The sequence below is a fragment of the Halichoerus grypus genome, chromosome 5 (genome assembly GCF_964656455.1).
Source record: "Halichoerus grypus chromosome 5, mHalGry1.hap1.1, whole genome shotgun sequence".
Taxonomy (NCBI): Eukaryota; Metazoa; Chordata; class Mammalia; order Carnivora; family Phocidae; genus Halichoerus; species Halichoerus grypus.
This window is the reverse complement of record NC_135716.1, coordinates 47,705,047-47,725,897: the sequence shown is the minus strand read 5'-3', so window position 1 is coordinate 47,725,897 and position 20,851 is coordinate 47,705,047. Positions and strand designations below refer to the sequence as shown.

The 20,851-nt window shown below is 37.5% G+C and overlaps 1 protein-coding gene across 1 annotated transcript in view; it reads right to left on the bottom strand.

Moving 5' to 3' along the window:
• Positions 1–1,854: 1,854 nt before the first annotated feature.
• CNGB3 (cyclic nucleotide gated channel subunit beta 3) overlaps positions 1,855–20,851 on the bottom strand; it is a 136,537-nt gene continuing 117,540 nt past the window's right edge. The window contains exons 16-18 of the mRNA XM_078071673.1: positions 4,638–4,784; positions 4,272–4,446; positions 1,855–2,115 (exon numbers count right to left, since the gene is read on the bottom strand). Coding sequence (XP_077927799.1) covers positions 1,855–2,115; positions 4,272–4,446; positions 4,638–4,784 — 583 coding nt within the window. The remainder of the gene's footprint in view (positions 2,116–4,271; positions 4,447–4,637; positions 4,785–20,851) is intronic.

Genomic DNA, 20,851 nt, shown 5'->3' with positions numbered 1-20,851 from the left:
TTTCTAAAATAGGAATAGCTTGGGAGGGAAAATAAGCAACAGAGGAAGAATATAAATTACAAAGGTGTTCTATTTTAATTTCTTTATAGGATGTAGGGGAAGAACATATTCACATATTCAGGATTTTTTTCTATTACTTTTTCCCTATTTCTACATTTTCTTTCTGTCTTTTCTAATCATTCTTTCTACACACAAACTCCCATTAATCAGCAAGCACCATTTAACAATTTCTCTACATTCCCTCAACTCCTGAAAAACACCAACTAACCTTTGTAAAACTTGCCATGTTTTTATGATACCCCAACACTATATTCAAAAACAGTGACTCAACCAAATGATACATTTTATTATAGTGATCGATTCATACATGGTTTGCTGAATGCATCTATTTGTAGGCTTTTTGGCTAATATGATTTGTTAAAACCCTCTCAGCAAAGTGCTGTTACAATGACCATCTTCTGGGACTTGGGAATAGCCTTATTATACAGAACTTAATGTTATACACTAATGGCATTTATTAGAATGGAATTCTATATGTATTATTATTCTAACATCAGCCTGGCTTTTTTAGTCTCCTCACAGCATGAGACTTTAGTAATTATGCTAATGTTAGCTGATTCATGAGGACAACTTCCTAAAGTGCACTTAATTAACTTGGAGATTTTGTAAACAGCTGTACATGTAGGTTCTGCAAATTGTAGGGATATGTCAATCTGACATGTGTACAGTCTGCCTTCCTAACCTCATCACTTTTACTAAAGCTGAAAACAATAAGAAGCTCAGGTCTGGCACCGTTTGAAGCAAATGCTTGAGGAAAACTGAGAAATGTCACTGTAGCCTATCTGAAGATGGGGACCTTAGGATTCTTCCAGTCTGAGTCTGCGGAGCCAGATGAGTTAGGTAGATTGTTGCCTTTCAGGTTGGTATGAGGAAAAATGCTAGTTTGTTTCTTTAGCAAAGGGAATGATTTTTTTTTTAAAAGATTTTATTTGTTTATTTGACAGAGAGAGAGACAGCGCGAGAGGGAAGAGGGAACACAAGCAGGGGGAGTGCGAGAGGGAGAAGCAGGCTTCCCACGGAGCAGGGAGCCCCATGTGGGGCTTGATCCCAGGACCCTGGGATCATGACCTGAGCCGAAGGCAGACGCTTAACGACTGAGCCACCCAGTCGCCCCAAAGGTAATGATTTTTCCAACATGTTGCTACAATATGTTTTTCCCCCTGGGTTTGTTGGTACTGTTGACCAATATTGCTCTTTAGGGGACTTGTCTGCAAGTCATATTTCACATCCATAGACTCCATTAGCTCTGTTTCCCTTCAGTCCCAGCTGCTGGGTTGATTTGATAGTTGAGTGACTCATCACCCTTGTTTGAATGGAAATCACCCGATATTTTACTTTCGACATTTTATTAAAATCTCATAATCCCCTACAAGTGAGAAGTAATATTCATATACATAGGACATTTAACCAAGACTAACAGTGCCGTGCAAGACTTTAACACACACACACAAATTGAAAAGGTAAGTTAATCACTTCAGGGCCAAGACCAAACTAATCAAAATAGAGGAAAGAAAGATCAAGAGAGAATGGAAGAAAAAGCCCTACTACATAAATTAGGAGAAATACCAATCGCACAAAGCTAATGACAACAGAGAATAGGGATGGTTTTGAAATAATCTTCTTACTACTGGGTAAGATCACACTCTCAGATAAGTCCTAGAAACTAAGCTAGGGATTTGTTTATGGTTTCTCAAGGGTCCCGGCAAGGTCTTTTCCCCTCATTAATTTAAGCCACAATCCTGGGTACAATCTCTTTGGGAATTAGCTAGATTACATCTAAAGATAATCAAACATTTATTGCTTAGCCTTTTCTTTGACTTCAATTGTCAGAACCTCTTCCCCAGCCTCTGCAGAAGGAGCCATGCTGATGATGAGGGATTGATGAGTAGTTCCTGCGGGTAAAGCTGCCCTTCTAATTGACTGAGGGATTTCTTCTGCTGTAATAGAATTTGCTCTACATTTGGAGCTGTCCTGTGTTTTCTCTGATGGCTCTCTTCCTTTATTTTCATGTTCTCTTCCTTTACCCTCTCCTTCTTCAGAATTTTCACTTGCTTTCTGGAAGAAGCAGTTACAAAGAATTGGTTTTGAGATCATAATAAAGGACACTGGAGTCTTTTGATTAATATACAATGGCTAAGGATCACTACCAAGACAGACTGTCTGAATGAAGTTAATGTGGGAATCATGTCTGCCTTGCATTTGAATATCATTTCACAGCTTTCTGATGTGCTGAAGAATGAAGCTGAGCTGTCACATTTGACTTAACAGAGTAATTCTGGATCGCATTTTTGTCCCTGACAAGGAATTCTCTTCCCATTGGTCCTCATGTTCTCTGAATTATTAGACTTAGTGCTCAAGATTCCTTGCTTTTGCTTTAAAAATATGTACTTATTTATTTTATGAAGATGAAATTTTAAATATTTATTTTCTAATAAAAAAGTGTTAACCAAATACCATAAAAACACTACAGAAAGTATGGTTTTCCTGCTGCATAAACTCATGGGAGAACCTCAGGGAGAAACTCATCTCTCTTTCCTCATACAGTCTTTTCCATTTGTCTCATGGGTGCTTGAGCTATATGGTTTTAGAAACTATTATGCTTAGTATCATCCGTAGACATTTCATAGCAAAAAACATACTATGCTCTTTACTGATGATGCTTCAGGTCAGTTTAAGAGAGAATTGTACAAGGTATGAATGTGCACGTGTAAAGTTGAGAAACTTATTTAACACAATGACCCATATTTCTTTACCCCATTAATCTTTTACATAAATTATTACTTTTATGCTGATTAAATGAGGCATTTGGTTTATACTGTATTCCTAATTTTCACCACAGTATTTGTGTGTGGAAAGGAAGAGGCAAGTTTTAGTCTCTTGAGTGTGACTGATTTATAATATCTGCTTAACGATCTTCTGAAAGATCCACAGCCACCCATTTCTTACAGTTTTAGAGATAACATGACTAGATTCAGAAAACCTGAATCCCTGTTCTGTTTTCGATATCTGTCCTCATAGGCTTATTACAAGAATCAAAGAAATATGAAAATCAAGAGAGAAAAATAACATTTGAGTATCTTGAAATTTCTAGGAATCGAGAGGCAGCTCAGTGTAGGTCTAGAAGTCTGAGTACCCAGGTAATAATTTTTACTCTGTCACTTTTTGTGATCTTATCCAAATTAGTTGATCTGGAGCTCAGTTTCTTCATCTATAACAAGAAGGGCTTGGATGAAATCTATGAAGTTATTTTTAGCTACTAACATTTGTGATATATAAGTGATGGAATATTTGTGAAAATATTTATTGGCTCATTGGTAAAATGTGTTATATATTTATAGGTGTATATGTGTGCTTATACATATGCAATTGATTCTCATTTTTCTTGGTAGTTTTGTTCTATAAAGCTGCCACAAACACAGAATTAGCAAATACTGAACCATTGCTCCTAGGGATAATGCAGAATTTGGTTTCTATGAGCCTCTGGCCAAATTTTTGTCAACAGATCAATACATAACCTTGTTTTATGTATATTTCTATTTAAAGACATTTATTTAATATATTCTGTTGATCCATTATATTGAACTCATGGCCCATAGCACTGTAACTCATGCTTGAATGAAGCTTATCTAACACATGTCTTTTCTCTGTAAGGCACATCAGAGCATTTTCGTGCTTAGGAACACTAGACAGCACTTTAGCTCTATGCAGTAAAAATATGAGAAAAACATCGCACTTAAATAGACCACGAAAAGGTCATTTTTTTATAGTGTGAGAACTGAAATAAGAAGGTAGAGTGTCTTCTTATTCAACTTCAGCTGGGAACATGTGCATTGGGCAACTTAAATTTTTCACTGCTCTGAACATAAGTATGTTTGCAAATGACTACGTTGAGTACTGACTTTGGGTTTATAAAGAAATTTCTGTGAGTAGGTAGATATGCAAATATACAGAATGTACAAATAATGAGAGTTGAATGTATTTGTGTATACATATGTATTAAAAACATCTATAATAAACAATGAAGATTAAATGTAATGATATATGAGGATACAGTTTAGATAATAATAAATTGCTATAAATAAAGTAGTAAATAGTCACATTAGATACATCCAAACTATTCCAGTGTCTGAAATAGAATTAAAGTAGAAGCTTGTCTGGGTATACTTAGTCCAGTGGTCTGTTACAGCCCTCCATCCACTCTGTCTTATTACCTGAATGGTTTGTTCTCTCTTCAATTTGAGTAGTCTTGTAAGTCCTGCTTTTCCTGTGCCTCCCAGGAGAGCTTTAAACGTTTTAGGTGTCTCTTGTTTTGGTGGGAAGAGAAAGACAAGTCCTTTTCTTGGAGAAGTTGCCTCTGTGGCTGGAGCCTTCTTCTTTAGAAGCACCCTGTGGATAGAAGAGAAAGGCTACTTTAGATAGTACTGTAAGAATTCTGGAAAAACCTACCAGAGGCACTAAGATTTCTCCTAATCTGTGAAGTTTTCAATGGATTGTTGCATAAACAGTTGTTTGTTAAATGCACCTCATGGAGAAAGTTTATCACTGCCCAAACTCTAATGGGGTTTTAAAGGTCATACCTGGCTTTCTTCATGAGGAGCTTTTCAGAATCTGGATAATGCACTAGAATTTGTTGGAGGGTCTTTTTGTCCAGAGTTAAAAGATTGGCAAACCCATGGGCTACCACACTGGCAGTTCGACGATTTCCTCCTCTTGCTGCTAGAAGGCTAAAAGAGGAGAAAAATGAATCTTTACCACCAGTTTCACTCTTCTACCAAGATTTTTTAAAAAATAGGGACGCCTGGGTGGCTCAGTCGGTTAAGCGTCTGCCTTCGGCTCAGGTCATGATCCCAGGGTCCTGGGATCGAGTCCCGCATCGGGCTCCCTGCTCTGCGGGGAGCCTGCTTCTCCCTCTGCCTCTGCCTCTCTCTCTCTCTCTCTCATGAATAAATAAATAAAATCTTTAAAAAAAAAAAAAGATTTTTAAAAAAATAGGTATCAAATATTTTAACCATTTATACTGCTTTGGAAAGGTGAAGGTGAGAGTTCAGGTGATTGTGTGGAGGAAGTTAGATGTGGAGATGGAAGTGGCAATAGGTTTCAACATGTTTTGTATTGAATTCCCGCCTCACATGAAGGACTTGCAGCCATGAGAGTCTCCATTCCAGATTCCAGAAGCTCATAGTCTCTTTGGACAGGGTATCCTCTATTTGCTCCTCTAGATTCACTTTTCATCTTCCCCATCTTCTTTGCTCCAAGAAAACTGACCTCCATAGGCTTGTCCTCTGACTTTCATTTGAGTGTAGCCAATGGAAATGATCAGTAAGAAACTGGAAAGCAGGAGGAGTGTGGTGTTGGAGCATTTATTCCCCTGTTCACTCTTTGCTAGGCCTTAGGTTAGCAGTAGCCACAGTTCTCTACTAAAATTCACAGCTTCTGACAGGTGGTCATCTTCTAGAAGTGACTCCCACAGCTCTTTCTTGGTTCTGGTAATGTGCCCTCCCCTTTAGGCCTAGCTGTAGAAAAACTCCCTTGCTAGCTTCAGGATGCATTACCATCCCTTGTTGGATACACTTAGATTTTCTTGCAATTTCCTTCTATTGACTTCTGTCAATAATTCATCTATTAAAGTCTTCTTCATTACCTTGTTTGAGTGTACCTCTGTTTTCTGCCCGGGCCCTGTGTGATACAGCCTTGACATCAAATCTTAATGATGTCCTGGTTATATCTGGTGAATCAAATCTCTTCTCCTACTTAACTCCCAAATCATCTCGTTTCTCAATATTGTAAACTGCTCGGTAGTACAGTCATTCACATACAACTTCCCACTTCAAATGTCAATGAATTCTGGGCTTTATATCTCTTAGAGATATAGCTGGGCATTTGTATTTGGGAAGTGACCAATAAGTAGTTGGTGAATAAATGAACACACAAATGAATTTAAAAAATGGTTAAAAATTATATCATTCACCAATAATCTGGAAAATAAGGGTTGGCATATAAAACCAAGACAAGAAAAAACAAATTTAAATGTTTTAAAAAAAACACTACAGGCTCTGCCTTGCAAAGATAGTACAGTGGATTTAATCTCTTGGACTCAATTAGTTAGGAGAAAATAGTTGTGTTTTTTTCCTTCGTGTGTGTGTGTGTATGTGTGTGTGAGAGAGAAGGCTCACATTAATAAAAACACAATCTCTAGGGGTAGAAAGAACAGAGAAAATAGCTGGCAATAGGAATGTTGATACTTTCACAGCCCTGCCTTTGGGGGCAATGATGTGTGAGAACTTGCATGGGTCCTATGCCTAAAGATTTGTATTAGACAATATGAGCTTCTCTGACTGTTGCAGAAAAGGGAACATTATGACCAGCTGTTAATTGATAAGAAACTAACACAGGGTTTCAGCTCTCACATGTAAAGAGCTTAGAAGTTGTCACTTTTGTTCTTACTATTAAAAAAAAAAACCTGGAACAAACTGGAAACCAATAACTTTTCTTGGATCTGTCAGAGAACTGAGGACACAGGGTAAACTCCCACCCAAATGTGGAGAGATAGGTGAATCCAGAAAGCCACAGCCAGACCTATTTACCTGAAACAGAAGGCCTGGAGCTGTAACTGGTACAAACATTTAAATGGTAATTTTGACAAACTATTAGGTTGACAGTGGATTATCAAGGAACTCTCAGGGGTCACAATTATGGGGAAACTGATACTTGTATGGGTTTATCCTTGAGGAACCCACCACATTCTCAAGATTAACAGCCAAGAAAGATCTGCTTGTGGCTCTGGCAGTGGAAGGGGATGATTAATTATCATAAAATACACCCAGGGCTTATTTGTTCTCCATAACAAAGGGCTGCTATCTAGGGAAAAAAACTACCAGAACCCTATACCACCTGAAGGAAAAGTGTTTCTCCCATCCCAGACCCCTTTAGCCTTCCTGTCTTACTTAAGGGGGATGGGAAGCCAAGAAACACTTGTAAAGGTCACATCCCAGGGCACAGATCCACTAAAAGACTGAGATTTAATTATAAGATTATAGATCTCCCTTATATTTTATCATTGTACCAATGGGGCTCTTGTATAATAACAGTGGATTATAGCTGCAGGATGCAGACTTTCTCTGAGGAAGTGTACTTAGGGAAGGCCAAAGTCAAAAGGGGAGATAGAAACAGGGGCATTTTAAAGAAATTTGGAAGTTCTGGCACCTAGAGCTACAGCAAACATTAAACACAGTCCCAACTCCTAGCCAGATTAACATAAAACCTCATGCTAAAGACCTATCTGCCTCAGTTCCTATTACCAATTACATCAAGTACAGCTTCCAACAAAAAATTATAAAGCACACTAAAAAAACAAGAAAAACACAGCCTTATGAGACTAAGAAAGCACTAAAACCAGACTGAGATATGACACAGATATTGAAATGCTCAGACAGAGAATTTAAAATGACTACAATTAATATGTTAAAGGATCTAATGGAAAAAGTACATATCATATAAGAATATTTGGGTGGGAAATGAAAGGAGAGAGAGAGAAATTCTAAGACAATTCAAAAGGAAAGATTAGAAATCAGAAACACTGTAACAGAAGTGAAGAATAACTTTGCTGGGCTCATCAGTGGACAGCAACATGGCCAAGAAAATAGATGAGCTTGAAGATAGGTCAGTAGAAAGTTCCCAAACTAAAATGCAAAGCGAAAAAAAGAATGAAGAAAACCTCAACAACCTGCTCCCAAACATCAAAAACTGTAGGACAATTTCAAAAAGTATAAATAGACCTGTATCTTTTGTGTGTACATATACATAAAATATATACATGGCATACACCATTCTTTAATATTATAAAAAATACTTGAAGTAATCATGGCCAAGGAATTTCCAAAATTAATGACAGACACTAAACCACAGATCCAGGAAGCTCCGAGACTACCACACACAATAAATACCTACCCCTGACAGTTGTGTTTTATTCCTTTTTTTTGAAATCCAAGTGCCTGACCTAAGCTTGATTGCCATTTCAAAGAGGCATCCACTTCAAAGATGCCGACCTTAACTAAACACATTGCCAGCCACCCAATTATATAAAGAGCCAGGCTGCCTTACCCCACCGAGGCTCCTTTGTTTTAGAGATCTTGATTGATAACTGACCATTGGACTAGCTTGTTTTTTTCACTTCTCATACTTTAAATTCCTGCTTTTATGTTTTAAATTCACCAATAAAGAGTGAGCCCACAAAATCCTAGGCCCCCATTCTCAGCCCCAGTAAAAGTAGAACCCCAGGCCTGTGTACTCTTTCTCTCTCTGTGACCTCGCTGTGTGGCCCCAGGTGGACTGTGTAATTTTTGAGATCTTGTAAGTAATAAATCTATATATTTTTAAGTTTCTTGATGATTGTTGCTGAAGGGCATCTTATAATTTTTTTTTTTTTTAAGATTTTATTTATTCGACAGAGAGAGAAAGTGAAAGAGTACAAGCAGGGGGAGTGGCAGAGGGAGAGGAAAAAGCAGGCTCCTTGCTGAATAGGGAGTCTGTGGTGGGGCTTGATTCCAGAACCTTAAGATCATGACCTGAGCTGAAGGCAGACACTTAACCAACTGAACCATCCAGGTGCCCCGGTATCTTACAATCTTAATAAAAACCAAAAGGGCCAGTCCAACCACGACATTGGTAGGTTTAGATTGGCACAAAACACCTATAAGAGGAACAAGGATAATAATAAGCAGAGTTGTCATGAGAAGCCATGCAAGTAAGAAGAGACGGGAGTGAAATATAGTGTTGAAGTTCCTGACAGATTAGATCATAATTGTTCTCACCACAAAGAAGAAATTATAATTATGTGACATGATAGAGGTTAGCTAATGCAGTGGTGGTAATCATATTGCAATATATATGAATTTATAAAACCAATATGTTGTACACCTAAAACTTACACAATATTATATGCCAATTATGTATTTCAATAAAAATAAAAATAGTATAAAAAAAAAGAAAGAAAATCAGCAACCTAGAATTCTATGTACAGTGAAATTACCCTTCCAAGGTGAAAAAGGGCAGAGATTTTCTTAGAAAAATAAAAGCAGAGGGAATACAACATTTGTTCACCTACCCTGCAAAAATGTTGAAAGAAGTTCCACAGGAAGAAAGAAAATAATGTAGGTTAGAAATTCAGGTCTACATAAAAAGGGGAAGGACATTGGAGAAGCAATAAATAGAGGTAAAATAAAACTAAAATCTTTGTTTTTCTTATTCTTAATTGATCTAAAAAATAACTTTAAATAATAAAGTAGCAATGCTTTGGGTGATTATAGCAAATGGATAAATGAAATAAATGACATCAGTGTCTTAAAGGGCTGCTACAAAAGAATTGGGAATATTGTGTAAGGCTCTTGCTCTGTAGGTAGTGTTTTGTGAAGGTAGACTTAGATTAGTTTAAAATGTATATCCCAAACTCTAGGGCTACCACTAAAATGTCTTTAAAAGAAGTATAATTGACATGCTAAGAGAGGAGAGTTGAATGCTCAGTTGAAACCAGATAAGGCAGAAAAAAAGAGGAAAAAATCCTAATGTTAGGCCACCTTAAGGAATCAAACAGGGCCTCTTACCAGCACTTCTCATTAAACTTAGGTCCAGGACTATCCAGGCCACTTAAAAATGGAATTACTCCCTCAAGACAGAAAGTAGGTATTTGGAATCCATAAATGTTGACCATGTTAATGCCTACTTATTTGTTTGGTGATTTCACATTTAAAATTTTTTGTTCCATGGCAAAAACACTTTTTTCTCTTTCTTTCTTTCTTTCTTTCTTTCTTTCTTTCTTTCTTTCTCTTTCTTTCTTTCTTTCTTTCTTTCTTTCTTTCTTTCTTTCTTCTTTCTTTCTTTCTTTCTTTCTTTCTTTCTTTCTTTCTTTCTTTCTTTCTTTCTTTCTTCCTTCCTTCCTTCCTTCCTTCCTTCCTTCCTTCCTTCCTTCCTTCCTTCCTTTCTTCCTTCCTTCCTTCCTTCCTTCCTTCCTTCCTTCCTTCCTTCCTTCCTTTCTTTTTCTTTCTTCTTTCTTTCTCTCTCTCAAGAGAAAGGGGCAGAGAGACAGAAGGAGAGGGAGACTCTTAAGCATGTTCCACACCCAGCTCAGAGCCTGACACGGGGCTCAATCTCACGACACTGAGATCATGACCTGAGCTGGACACTTAACTGCTGAGCCACCCAGGCACCCCCCAAAAACTTATTCTTTAGTCCTTTCCTGAGGTTCTTCCCAAGACAAGCTTTGCTTTCACCTTCTTCTTTTTTTTTTTTTTATAAGGAAGAGGAATGAATTTTACCTTATCTGCCTGCCTATCTATTTATCTATCTATCCATCCATCCAACTTCCTATCTATCTTCTTACTTGTCTCTCTATGAAATGGATGTTGGCATTTGAAGGACAATGATAGAATGAGCCTATTTCATTTACATTCCTGTTGTCTTGTGTACAGGGTAACCCAGTAGTTAGGCAGGGCTAGATGGCACTGGAGAGCTTAATTTGGGCCTAAGAATGTCTCTGTGTGTGTCAGACAATGAGAGCAGAACGGAAATAACATATTTAAATGTCAGGTTATTTTGAGATTTCTCAAGCTTTAATTAAACTTGCCTACAGGTTACACGTTTAGAGTGCTTGATGAGTTTTTGAACGGAAGAAATAGTCTGTTTGCCAGATGGATTTTGCCCAAACTCTCTCAGCAACGTTTAAAATAGCCTCTTTTTTTTCTTCTGTCCAAAAAATGCTTCTCCAGCATTCCACCAATGGAAAGTTTCATGCATTAAATAGCTTAGTAAGAAGATCCCTAAATATTCCCAACCCTATATAGTTTCTGAAAGCACGTATTAGTGGATAAATAGTTGAGGTTAATGATAAGTGTCTGCAGGTCAAAAAATAGCGAACAGAGCAATGGCCCAGGAAAAAAAGGAATGGATTCTAATTCTAGATCCACCTCTGTGTGCTGTGACCTTAGACAATAACTTAAAGACCTTTTTGATTTTCACTCCAATCATGTAAGTATTTATTAAGCACCTACCGTGTATTCAGTGCAATGAGTTAAAGTATGGCAAAAGAAGAATTATTGAAGCCTAGTATGGTTTTGTGGAAAGAATACAGACTTTGGAACCAGATAACTCTACCATTTATTACGTGCATTTCTAAGCAGGTTACTTAATCACTCTTTTAGGAAACAAGGCCATCTTTTACTACTTACTATAAGTATCTGATTATCTTTAGGGAGAAATAGGTGTTTATAGACTCCTGATATTTAATTATGAAGAAGGTGCTATTAAGTAAAATTCCTGGCTGAGAAATTTTAAACCCTAATTTGTGGTATGTAACTGTAATAAGTAATAATAAATATAACTTTGCATTACTTGGAGGCCTCCAGAAAAACAGAACAAATAGGATATATACAGAAAGGAGATATTTGGAATCCATAAGAGGAGATTTATTATGGGAATTGTTATGGAGCTAAGAAGTCCTATAATCTGCCATCTGCAAGCTGGAGACCAAGGAAAGCTGGTGGTGTCATTGGACTGGGGGGATGAGGGGGAAGCCTACCAGGTAAATACAGGTCTAGGTCTGAAAGCCCAAGAACCAAGAGTGTTGACATCTGATGGCCAAGGGCAGGAGAAGAAGGATGTGTCAGCTCAAGCAGAGAGAGCAAATTAGCCTTTCCTTCACCTTTTCAGTACCTCAATAGATTGGATGATCCCACCTGCACTGGTGAGGGTGATCTTCACTCTATTCAAATGCTAATCTCTTCCCTAAACACCTTCACAGACACACCCAGAAACAATGTTTTATCAGCTATCTGGGCACCTCTTAGCCCAGTCAAGTTGACACATAAAATTAACCATTATAGTACTAGTGGTACTATACACAGCAGTAGTGTGTGGATAAGTGAGTGAAATCAGTTGTGTGAATGTCAGAGAGAGAAGGTATATTTAGGATGAGAGGACCTATATGTGCAAAACTCTGTAAATGTCAGGAATAAATGGTGACATGGAGATCATATATGCGTGTACACACACATATACATATATATATGCATAACGTGCATATATAATATACATATATGTAATATAGATGTATGTGATATATATAAATCACAGAGAGCTAAAATATTCATATAGTCCCTAGCCTGTCATTCATTCTCAGCTTTTTTCCAGAGTTGCCACGTATGGCATCATAAATTGTGCACTGCATACGTAGACTATGTGACTGGAGCTCCCTGGACTTGTGCAGTGCGCAGCCTGCACAGCCCTTTTTAGCAGAGCTAGCGTATCCAGAAAGCATTCACACAGATAAGTAGAACACAGAGGTATAAATTGGGCATAAATTGAATGGAAGAGCAAAAGAAAAACAAGAATGGAGACATAAATGGGATTCATACACAAATGCAAACTTTGCTATAAGAGGGCTTCAAATTTGACTCTTAGTCTTTTATACTTCAAAAATGGATGAATTCTTAGCTTTAAGAAAGATAAAAATGTCTCTTGAAGGTCTTACTAGAGAGACTACATGTAAATGGTGAACACCATCCTCATATTTTTATGATAGATGCAAAAATAAGTTTGCTATAACTGTGATATGGTCCTCATTAAAGGCTGTGTGTCACTCCAAGGTCCAGTTTAGTGAGAATAATTCTCACCTACAGGTGAGGAGGGGCATCAGTATGATGCATTCCAGGTAACTTGCCCTCTCTTTGTTGTACCTAGAATATACAGAGAACAAAATAATCCCTCTTAAACATTGCCTTTCTCAGCTGGACTTTCGATAAATAGTATTTCTATATGAGTTTGATATTGTATAGAACCTTATACCTTAGAGGCCTATCATATGGGAGAATGTGAGGAATTCACTGTATAAATTGAAAAGAAAAAAAAATTAGAGATAAATTAGGAGTGTGTAGAAATACCATACTCCATAATGAGCTAGATACGATGCTAAGTTCTGGGGCCATACAGATGATTAACATCTGCCCATAAACTGTTTATAATCTAGGAGCGGGATAAATGTGGGTGAGGATTGTCAGACTAGCAGATATAGTAATATTACTAGCTAATATTTTTGAGGGCTTACTATGAGTCAGGTATTTTTCTAAGTTTTCTTTTTTTTTTTAAAGATTTTATTTATTTATATATTTTGGAGAAAGAGAGAGTGAGAGAGAGAGTGTGTGAATGGGGGAGGAGCAGAGGGAGAGGGAGAGAGAGAATCTCAAGCAGACTCCATGCTGAGTGCAGAGCCTAAGGTGGGGCTCAATTTCAGAACCCTGAGATCATGACCTGAGCTGAACCCAAAGTCCGACCCTTAACTGACTGAGCCACCCAAGCACCCCCTAAGTTCTTTTTCATGTGTTAATACATATAATGCTTTCCAATCCTAAGGGGTAGTTATATATTTTTATTAATCCATTTTGACTGATGAAGAAATGAAGTCTCAGCTGAGTTACTTCCTCACAGTCACACAGCTGATCAGTTGTGGAATTGGGATGCAAACCCATACAGATTTCTTAAACAGGTAAATGCAGTACAAAATGGCAGATGCAGGGCACCTGGGTGGCTCAGTCTAAGCATTTGACTCTTGATTTCAGCTCAGGTCATGATCTCAGGGTCATGAGATTGAGCCCTGAATCAGGCTCTGTGCTAGTGGAGAGTCTACTTGGGATTCTCTCTCTGCCTACCCCCCCCCACACTCTTTCTCTCTAAAATAAATTAATAAATCTTTAAAAAAAACCCAAATGGCAAATACTTTAAATGTAAAAAAATGAGAATGTTTCCTAAAATAAAGATATTTCTAGTTTAAAAGCATTTTTTTCCATGTAGAAGAATCATTTCCTAGAATAGAAATAAAATGGTCTCTGAATACTGTCGATGGAAAGAGTATCACATCCAATGCTGAGTGAGAGATTAAAACTTCAAATGTCTGTTCTCATTAAGCAAATTTCCAAGTGGATTATATTTAGAGGGTGGGAGGTTAGATCACCTGTGTAGCCTTTTTCTGAGATACTCTTTTATCCTTTTCAGTGTTACTGGAAAACACTCCGTTGCTTGAAAATTTTTACCACTTCACTAAAAATAAATCCTAACAAAACTTTTGTAGGTGAGCAAATATCAGAGGATGTTCTAGTGTCACCTCTGCCCAAGCTGCTTGCTCTTTGCAGATACTTTGATATTCATAAAACTACTGCAAGGCAAACACATGTTAACCTAGAATTTGGTGGTTTTTTTTTTTTTTTTTGTAAAGTAGTTTGAGAAAAATCTGTGTATGTGGACTTTCATCAGAGTTAGAGAGTTTAGATTTCACATATACAAAATACAAAGCCCTTTTCCCCCTAGCGGTTCTTGATAATAGAGTTGAACTAGCTGAACAATGAAGAATCTAGGCAAAAATTCTAAGGATGTGGAGAGGAAAAAAAGAATAACGTGTATATTTTATTCCGTGCCCTTTTTACCTACATACTTTCAAGTGTTCAGGAGAATACTCTGCAATCGATACTCTGGTTAGAAAATACCATATCAAACAAACTATACAGTAGCTTATTAAGCATTTCTTTGGAGTCAGAATAGCTAACAATGACATATATTAATGACCATGTCAATCTGGTGATGTAGGTTCTTACCTATACCTACTGACATAATCACTGAGGTCCAGAATCAGTGAAGTGACTTATTCAAAAACAAAACTATGAGTTTCATTGTTGAAATTCAAATGTAAGACCAGAGCTGACTAATCAAGAGAACCTTTTTTTTACACTTGACCTTTAGTGCTGCCAGTGAAGTCATTGGTATTATTTTAATGACACATATTTACTTGCCCGTGGACATTAGAAAAAATAAGGGAGGAAGCCAGTCAGGCTGGCATGATAAGCTATGCCAAAGTCTGACTGTCAGAATCTTGACTCCCTCCCTGCTGTTCCAAATGGTGGTAAGGAACCTTGATTTTCATAGAATTAGAGACACTGGACAAAGTTACTTTAGGAGGTGTCCTTAGGATATTTGGATACATGTTTTAACAATGGTACTGAAAATATAGCTGTTTACAGGAATACTGTGAAACTTAGATGAGGTTTGCTTTTTGCTCTAAGCAAAAAGGCGCTACACAATCAAAGAGATGGTCTACAAAAGGATGTAGTGAAAATACATGGGCAAACATGGTGTAGAGGGAAAAAGAGGTTTAGATTGTTTTTCAAAATTTTTGGGCTTTTCACTATGATACAAGGTAAATATCAAAAAAGCTTTCTCAGAATGGGTGATTTGACCAATAAAACTGATGAAATGTCAGAATTTAAATATTTTACATGAAAACCACACTATTTAAAATATATAAGAATACATCAATGCCTAAATTCTACTCAATAACCTGCTATATATGATGAAAAAAGGATGATGAAAAAAGAAAGAAATACAGAAGGTAAATAAATGATCATATTTATGAAAATAAATAGGTCCATAGAAAATTAATTCATTTAGAAAATATTTATTGCGGACCTATTATTTTCCAGGCACTATTTAGAGAAATGCAAATTAAAACAACCTATTAAAATGCAAAACCAATGAGAATAATAAAGTAAAGCCAGTGACGTTAGGGAAAAATAGCTATACATCGCATGTTGTATTGTAAATTGATTCAATTTTTCTGGAAAATAATCTGCCCATATAGTACAAGAATTATAGAAATGTTTCTACCTTTTGACCTAGTTATTTCACTTTTGGGAATAAACCTCAAAGAAATAAAAGCAAAGTAATTTTATAAAGATGAACACAGCAGTGCCATTCTTAATAATAAAAACTGACTAAAAGGGCACAAGGCTGAATATGCATATTCATGACAAAAATGAATGTGTATTAGTACATTTGCAAAGATAGAAAGATAATTACATTCACTTATTTATTGAATAACTATTTATTAGCTACTATGTGGGCCAAGCACTGCCCTAAGTGCTGGGAATTGAGTGCAGAACAAACCAAACGTGGTGTCCGCTATTGTCCCCGGAAACCTGTGCCTTTGTGCAAAATAGAAAAATGTAGCTTCTCTGGGCCCATGTAGTCCTGTGGGTGCAAAGCTGGGCCAGAAAAATGTTCCCATTTGCAAAGTAAAGAGTACCTGTGCATGAAGAAGAGCACAATAGAAGAGATCATGACTCAGGAGTGGAATATGGTCCCTCACTGGTCATCTTGATGCAGAGCACAACTGAACAGCCATACACAATAGTCCTGGTGCCCACAGTTTAGTGAGAAAGAAAGACATCAAAGAAATAAAGCACCAATGAGGGCTTAATTACAAAGATAAGTTCTCAGAAAGAAAAGAATATAGTCTGACAGAGCATATAGCAAGGAGAACTGGGAGGTCCCTATAGTAGAGAATATAGGAAGTTCTGAAAGAACTGAGATTAAGTAAAGGAGATGGGAAAATGTCCAGACAGAGGTAAGAGCATGTGTGAAAAACTCCCCATGGCCATATGGCATGTGGCATATTCAGGGAACTGAAGTCTGAATTAAAGAGCACAAGAGTGAGGTGCAATGTGAAGTAGAGAGGTGGGCAGTGGCTAGGCTCTGTAGGACCTTGTAGGCCAGGATAAGAACTTTGTTCTGATTCCTAAAAACAGTATAAAAGTATTAAACTGTTTTAAGCAGAAGGGGAGGGACATGATCATATCTGTGTTTCCAAAAGATCCCTCTGGCTGCAGAGTGGAGACTGGACTGCTGAAGATGTAGATATTGAAGTGGGAAATGCAGAGTAGGCCATTGCAGTTGTCCAGTGAGAGGTGGAGGTGGTTTGGACCAAAGCAGGAACAATGGAGATGGTAAGATGCAAATGATCGGAAAATATCAAGGAGGTAAGATTGATAGGTCTCAGAGGTGCACTGGCCATGTAGGGTGAGTAGAGGGAGGTGTTAAGCATGCCTTTTTTTTCCCCAGTAAAAATTTTAAAGTTAACAATTTAAAGAGTTTGGTATTTGTTTCCTAGGGCTGCTTTAACAAACTGCCACAAAACCAGTGACTTACAACAATAGAAATGCATTCTCTCACAATTCTGGAGGCCGAAGTCCAAAATCAAGGTATTGGCAAGGCTGGGCTCCCTCCAAAGAATCTAGGGAAGAATCTTTTCTTGCCTCTTTCAGCTTCTGGTGGCTCCAGGAATTCCTTGGCTGTGGCTACATAATTTCAATTTCTGCCTCGGTCTTCAGATGACCTTTCCCTCTTCCCCCTGTGTCTGTGTCTTTTCCTCTTCTGTCTCATGTGAGGATACTTGTCATTTGATACACGGCCCATCCAGATAATTAAGAATGATTTTATCTTGAGATCCTTAACTTAATTATATCTGTAAAGAGCCTTTTTGTTTTTTTTTTGTGTTTTTTTCCAAGTAAAGTTACATTCATAGGTTCCAGGGGTTAGGGCATGGATATATCTTTGTGAGGATCACCATGCAACCGCTATAGGCATTATGTGAATAATCATTTACAGATCCTACAGTAGGGACTACCAGGATTGACCTTCGTGCACACATTATTATCTGCATGTGCCATTTGAGGAGCACTGAAATGTCTTCCTTCAGTTCCCAAATAAGCTCAAGTGATTGCCAAATCCAAGGGATACACTGGTCATTTTGAAGCCTTGTCCTCTGTAAGATCCTGTGTATACTCTGTCTTTGGATGCAATCCATAACATTTCATCACCTGGTATTGGAATCTTTTGTTTCCTTGTCTCATCTGTTTGTAAGGCTCTTCAAGGAGGCAATTGTTTCTTGTTGGCCTTCTTGTTTACCATGTCATGCATGGCCTTCTTTGAGGCACTTCACATTATAAATTTCACTTGTTTTTATAAATCACAGTGAACTAATTAACTAAAAATTACTGAATACACCTACAAATTCTTTTTGAAAAGAGGCGGGATATCAATGAAAATCATTATTTATTGTATAGTTTTTTTAATTCCAGTTTTATTGAGAAACAATTAACATGTATCACTGTATAAATTTAAGGCATACTGCATGATAATTTGTTTTACATATATCATAAAATGGTTACTACAGTAGGTTTAACTAACATTCATCTGCTCCTATAAATACAATAAAAAGAAAAGAAAGAAAAAAGGAAAAAAATTTTCTTGTGATGGGAGCTCTTAGGATTTACTCTTTACTTTCCTATCTATTATACAACAGTGTTAGCTATAGTCATCATGTTGTACATTACAACCCTAGTACCTATTTATCTTATAACTGGAAGTTTGTACCTTTTGACCACCTCCTCCAATTTCTCCTCCCCCCACCCTCTGCCTCTGGTAACCTCAGGCCTTTTTTATGAATATTTTCTTTCTTTTCTTTTCTTTCTTTCTTTCTTTTCTTTCTTTCTTTCTTTCTTTTCTTTCTTTCTTTCTTTCTTTCTTTCTTTCTTTCTTTCTTTCTTTCTTTCTTTCTTTCCTTTCTTTCCTTTCTTTCTTCTTCTTCTTTCTCTCTCTCTCTCTCTCTCTCCCTCCCTTCCTTCCTTCCTTCAAGATTCTACATATAACTGAGATCATACAATATTTTTCTTTCTCTGTCTGACCTATTTCACCTAGCATAATGCCTTCAGGGTCCATCCATATTGTTGCAAATAGCAGGATTTCTTATGGCTAATATTCATATATATGGATATTCATATATATATAAATATAGGAATACAATTTCTTTTTTTTAATATTTTATTTATTTATTTGAGAGAGAGAGAGAGAAAGCACAAGCAGGGGGAGTGGTAGAGGGAGAAGGAGAGGGAGAAGCAGGTTCCCTGCTCAGCCCTATGTGGGGCTTGATCCCAGGACTCTAGGATCATGACCTGAGCTGAAGGCAGACAATTAACCGACTGAGCCACCCAGGTGCCCCTGAATACAACTTCTTTATCTATTTATCCATCAGTAGATACTTAGGTTATTTCCATGTCTTGGCAATTGTAAATAATACTGCTATGAACACGGGATTGCAGATATCTTTTTGAGTTAGTGTAGTTATATTTATATTAAACAAAATAGACTTTAAGTTAAAAATAGTAAAAAGAGACAAAGAAGGTCATTATATAATGATAAAGGGTTAATGTATCAAGACATCATTGTGTCCCATAACCCCTGTAGGCCTTTTTCACTTTTTTCATTATTTTTTCTTTTTGCTCCTCTGGGTAATTTCCAAAGTCCTACATACAGATCACTGTTTTTCTGTGTGGTTGAGTCTATTTTTGAAACTATCTACTGAATTCTTCAGTTCAATTATTGTGCTTTTTAACTCTTGCATTTATATATATATATTTTTTTTGATCATTCTATTTCTTTGGTTGAACTTTTTTTTTTTTAAGATTTTATTTTTAAGTAATCTCTACACCCAGTGTGAGACTCGAACTCACAACCTTGAGACCCAGAGTCACACATTCCACCAACTGAGCCAGCCAGGCACCCCAAATATAGCATTATTTTTGAGGGTTCCATAGTATTCCATTTAAAAGCTGCAACACAATTTAGGGTATTTAATGTCCTCTTGGTGGGCTTTTAGAAAGGTTCTAGGTTTTTTTTTTTAAGATTTTTATTTATTTATTTGTCAGAGAGAGAGATATATATAGAGAGAGAGCACAAGCAGGGGGAGTGGCAGGCAGAGAGAGAAGCGGGCTCCCTGTAGGAAGCCCGATGCGGGGCTCGATCCCAGGACCCTGGGATCATGACCTGAGCCGAAGGCAGACACTTAACCTACTGAGCCACTCAGGCGTCCTGAAAGATTCTAGTTTTTGATATGCAGAGATGACTATTACTTCTCCTTACTTGATGTAACCAAGTGAGGTCAAGTTGAGAAAGGGGCATAGACTTAGTGCAGTGAGACTAGGAAGAGACATAGAACATCCAGGGGTCTCAAGGACTCTTGACAACACGTCCCCACACATCTTTGGTTGAATTTCTTATTTTGTTTATGCATTGTTTTCCTAATTTTGTTCAATCATCTGTCCATGTTTCCTTGTAGTTTCCCGAATTCCCTAAGAGGATTATTTTGAATTCTTTGTCTGATAGGTCATAGATCTCTATTTCTTTAGGGTCAGTTATTGGAGATTTATTAATTTCCTTTGGTGTTGTCATATTTGCCTGATTTTTCATGATCCTTGATTTTTTAACATTATTATTTGCACATTTGAATAATTGGGCTCCAATACCAGACTTTACGGGTTTGCTTTGGCAGAGACAGTTCTTCACCAATCAGTTCAGTTTGGGTTTCTGGGTGTCTGCTGGTATGTCCTTGGGCAGATGTGGTCTGCTATTACAGTCAATTTTTATGTGATGCAACTGTTCAAATTCTAAGGATGGAGATGGGGGATTGTGCCATGGCTGGGAACAGCTGGCTAGGACTGCTGGCTGGCTTCCTGTCCAAGTGAAGCTGGAGGACAGGCTCCATGGTTGCCTGGATTCTCTGGTCAGGCTTACTAGATGGTCTAGACTGGGTACACTATTCAGTAGTAGATGCAGCTATAAATGAGCTTCCCTGATGTAGCAGGGCAGCAGGATGGGACCCAGCTTATTGTTTGGTGACCTAAATCAGGCCAGAGTGTATACTGAATTCCTTGGTTAGGTAAGGCCACTGATTTTTCTCTTTAGATGGGAGAAGCTGTGGGCTGTACTCTCTGCACGTACTCTCAAGTGTCACTGTATGTAGGGCAGTTGAATGGGCTATGTAGCTTCCTGTGTATTCTGGTTGGGTTCCTTGTTTGGATAGGCTAAAGGTTGTAGTCAGCGATGAGCAGGGGTGTAAATTAGATTCCCTACCTGGGCACAG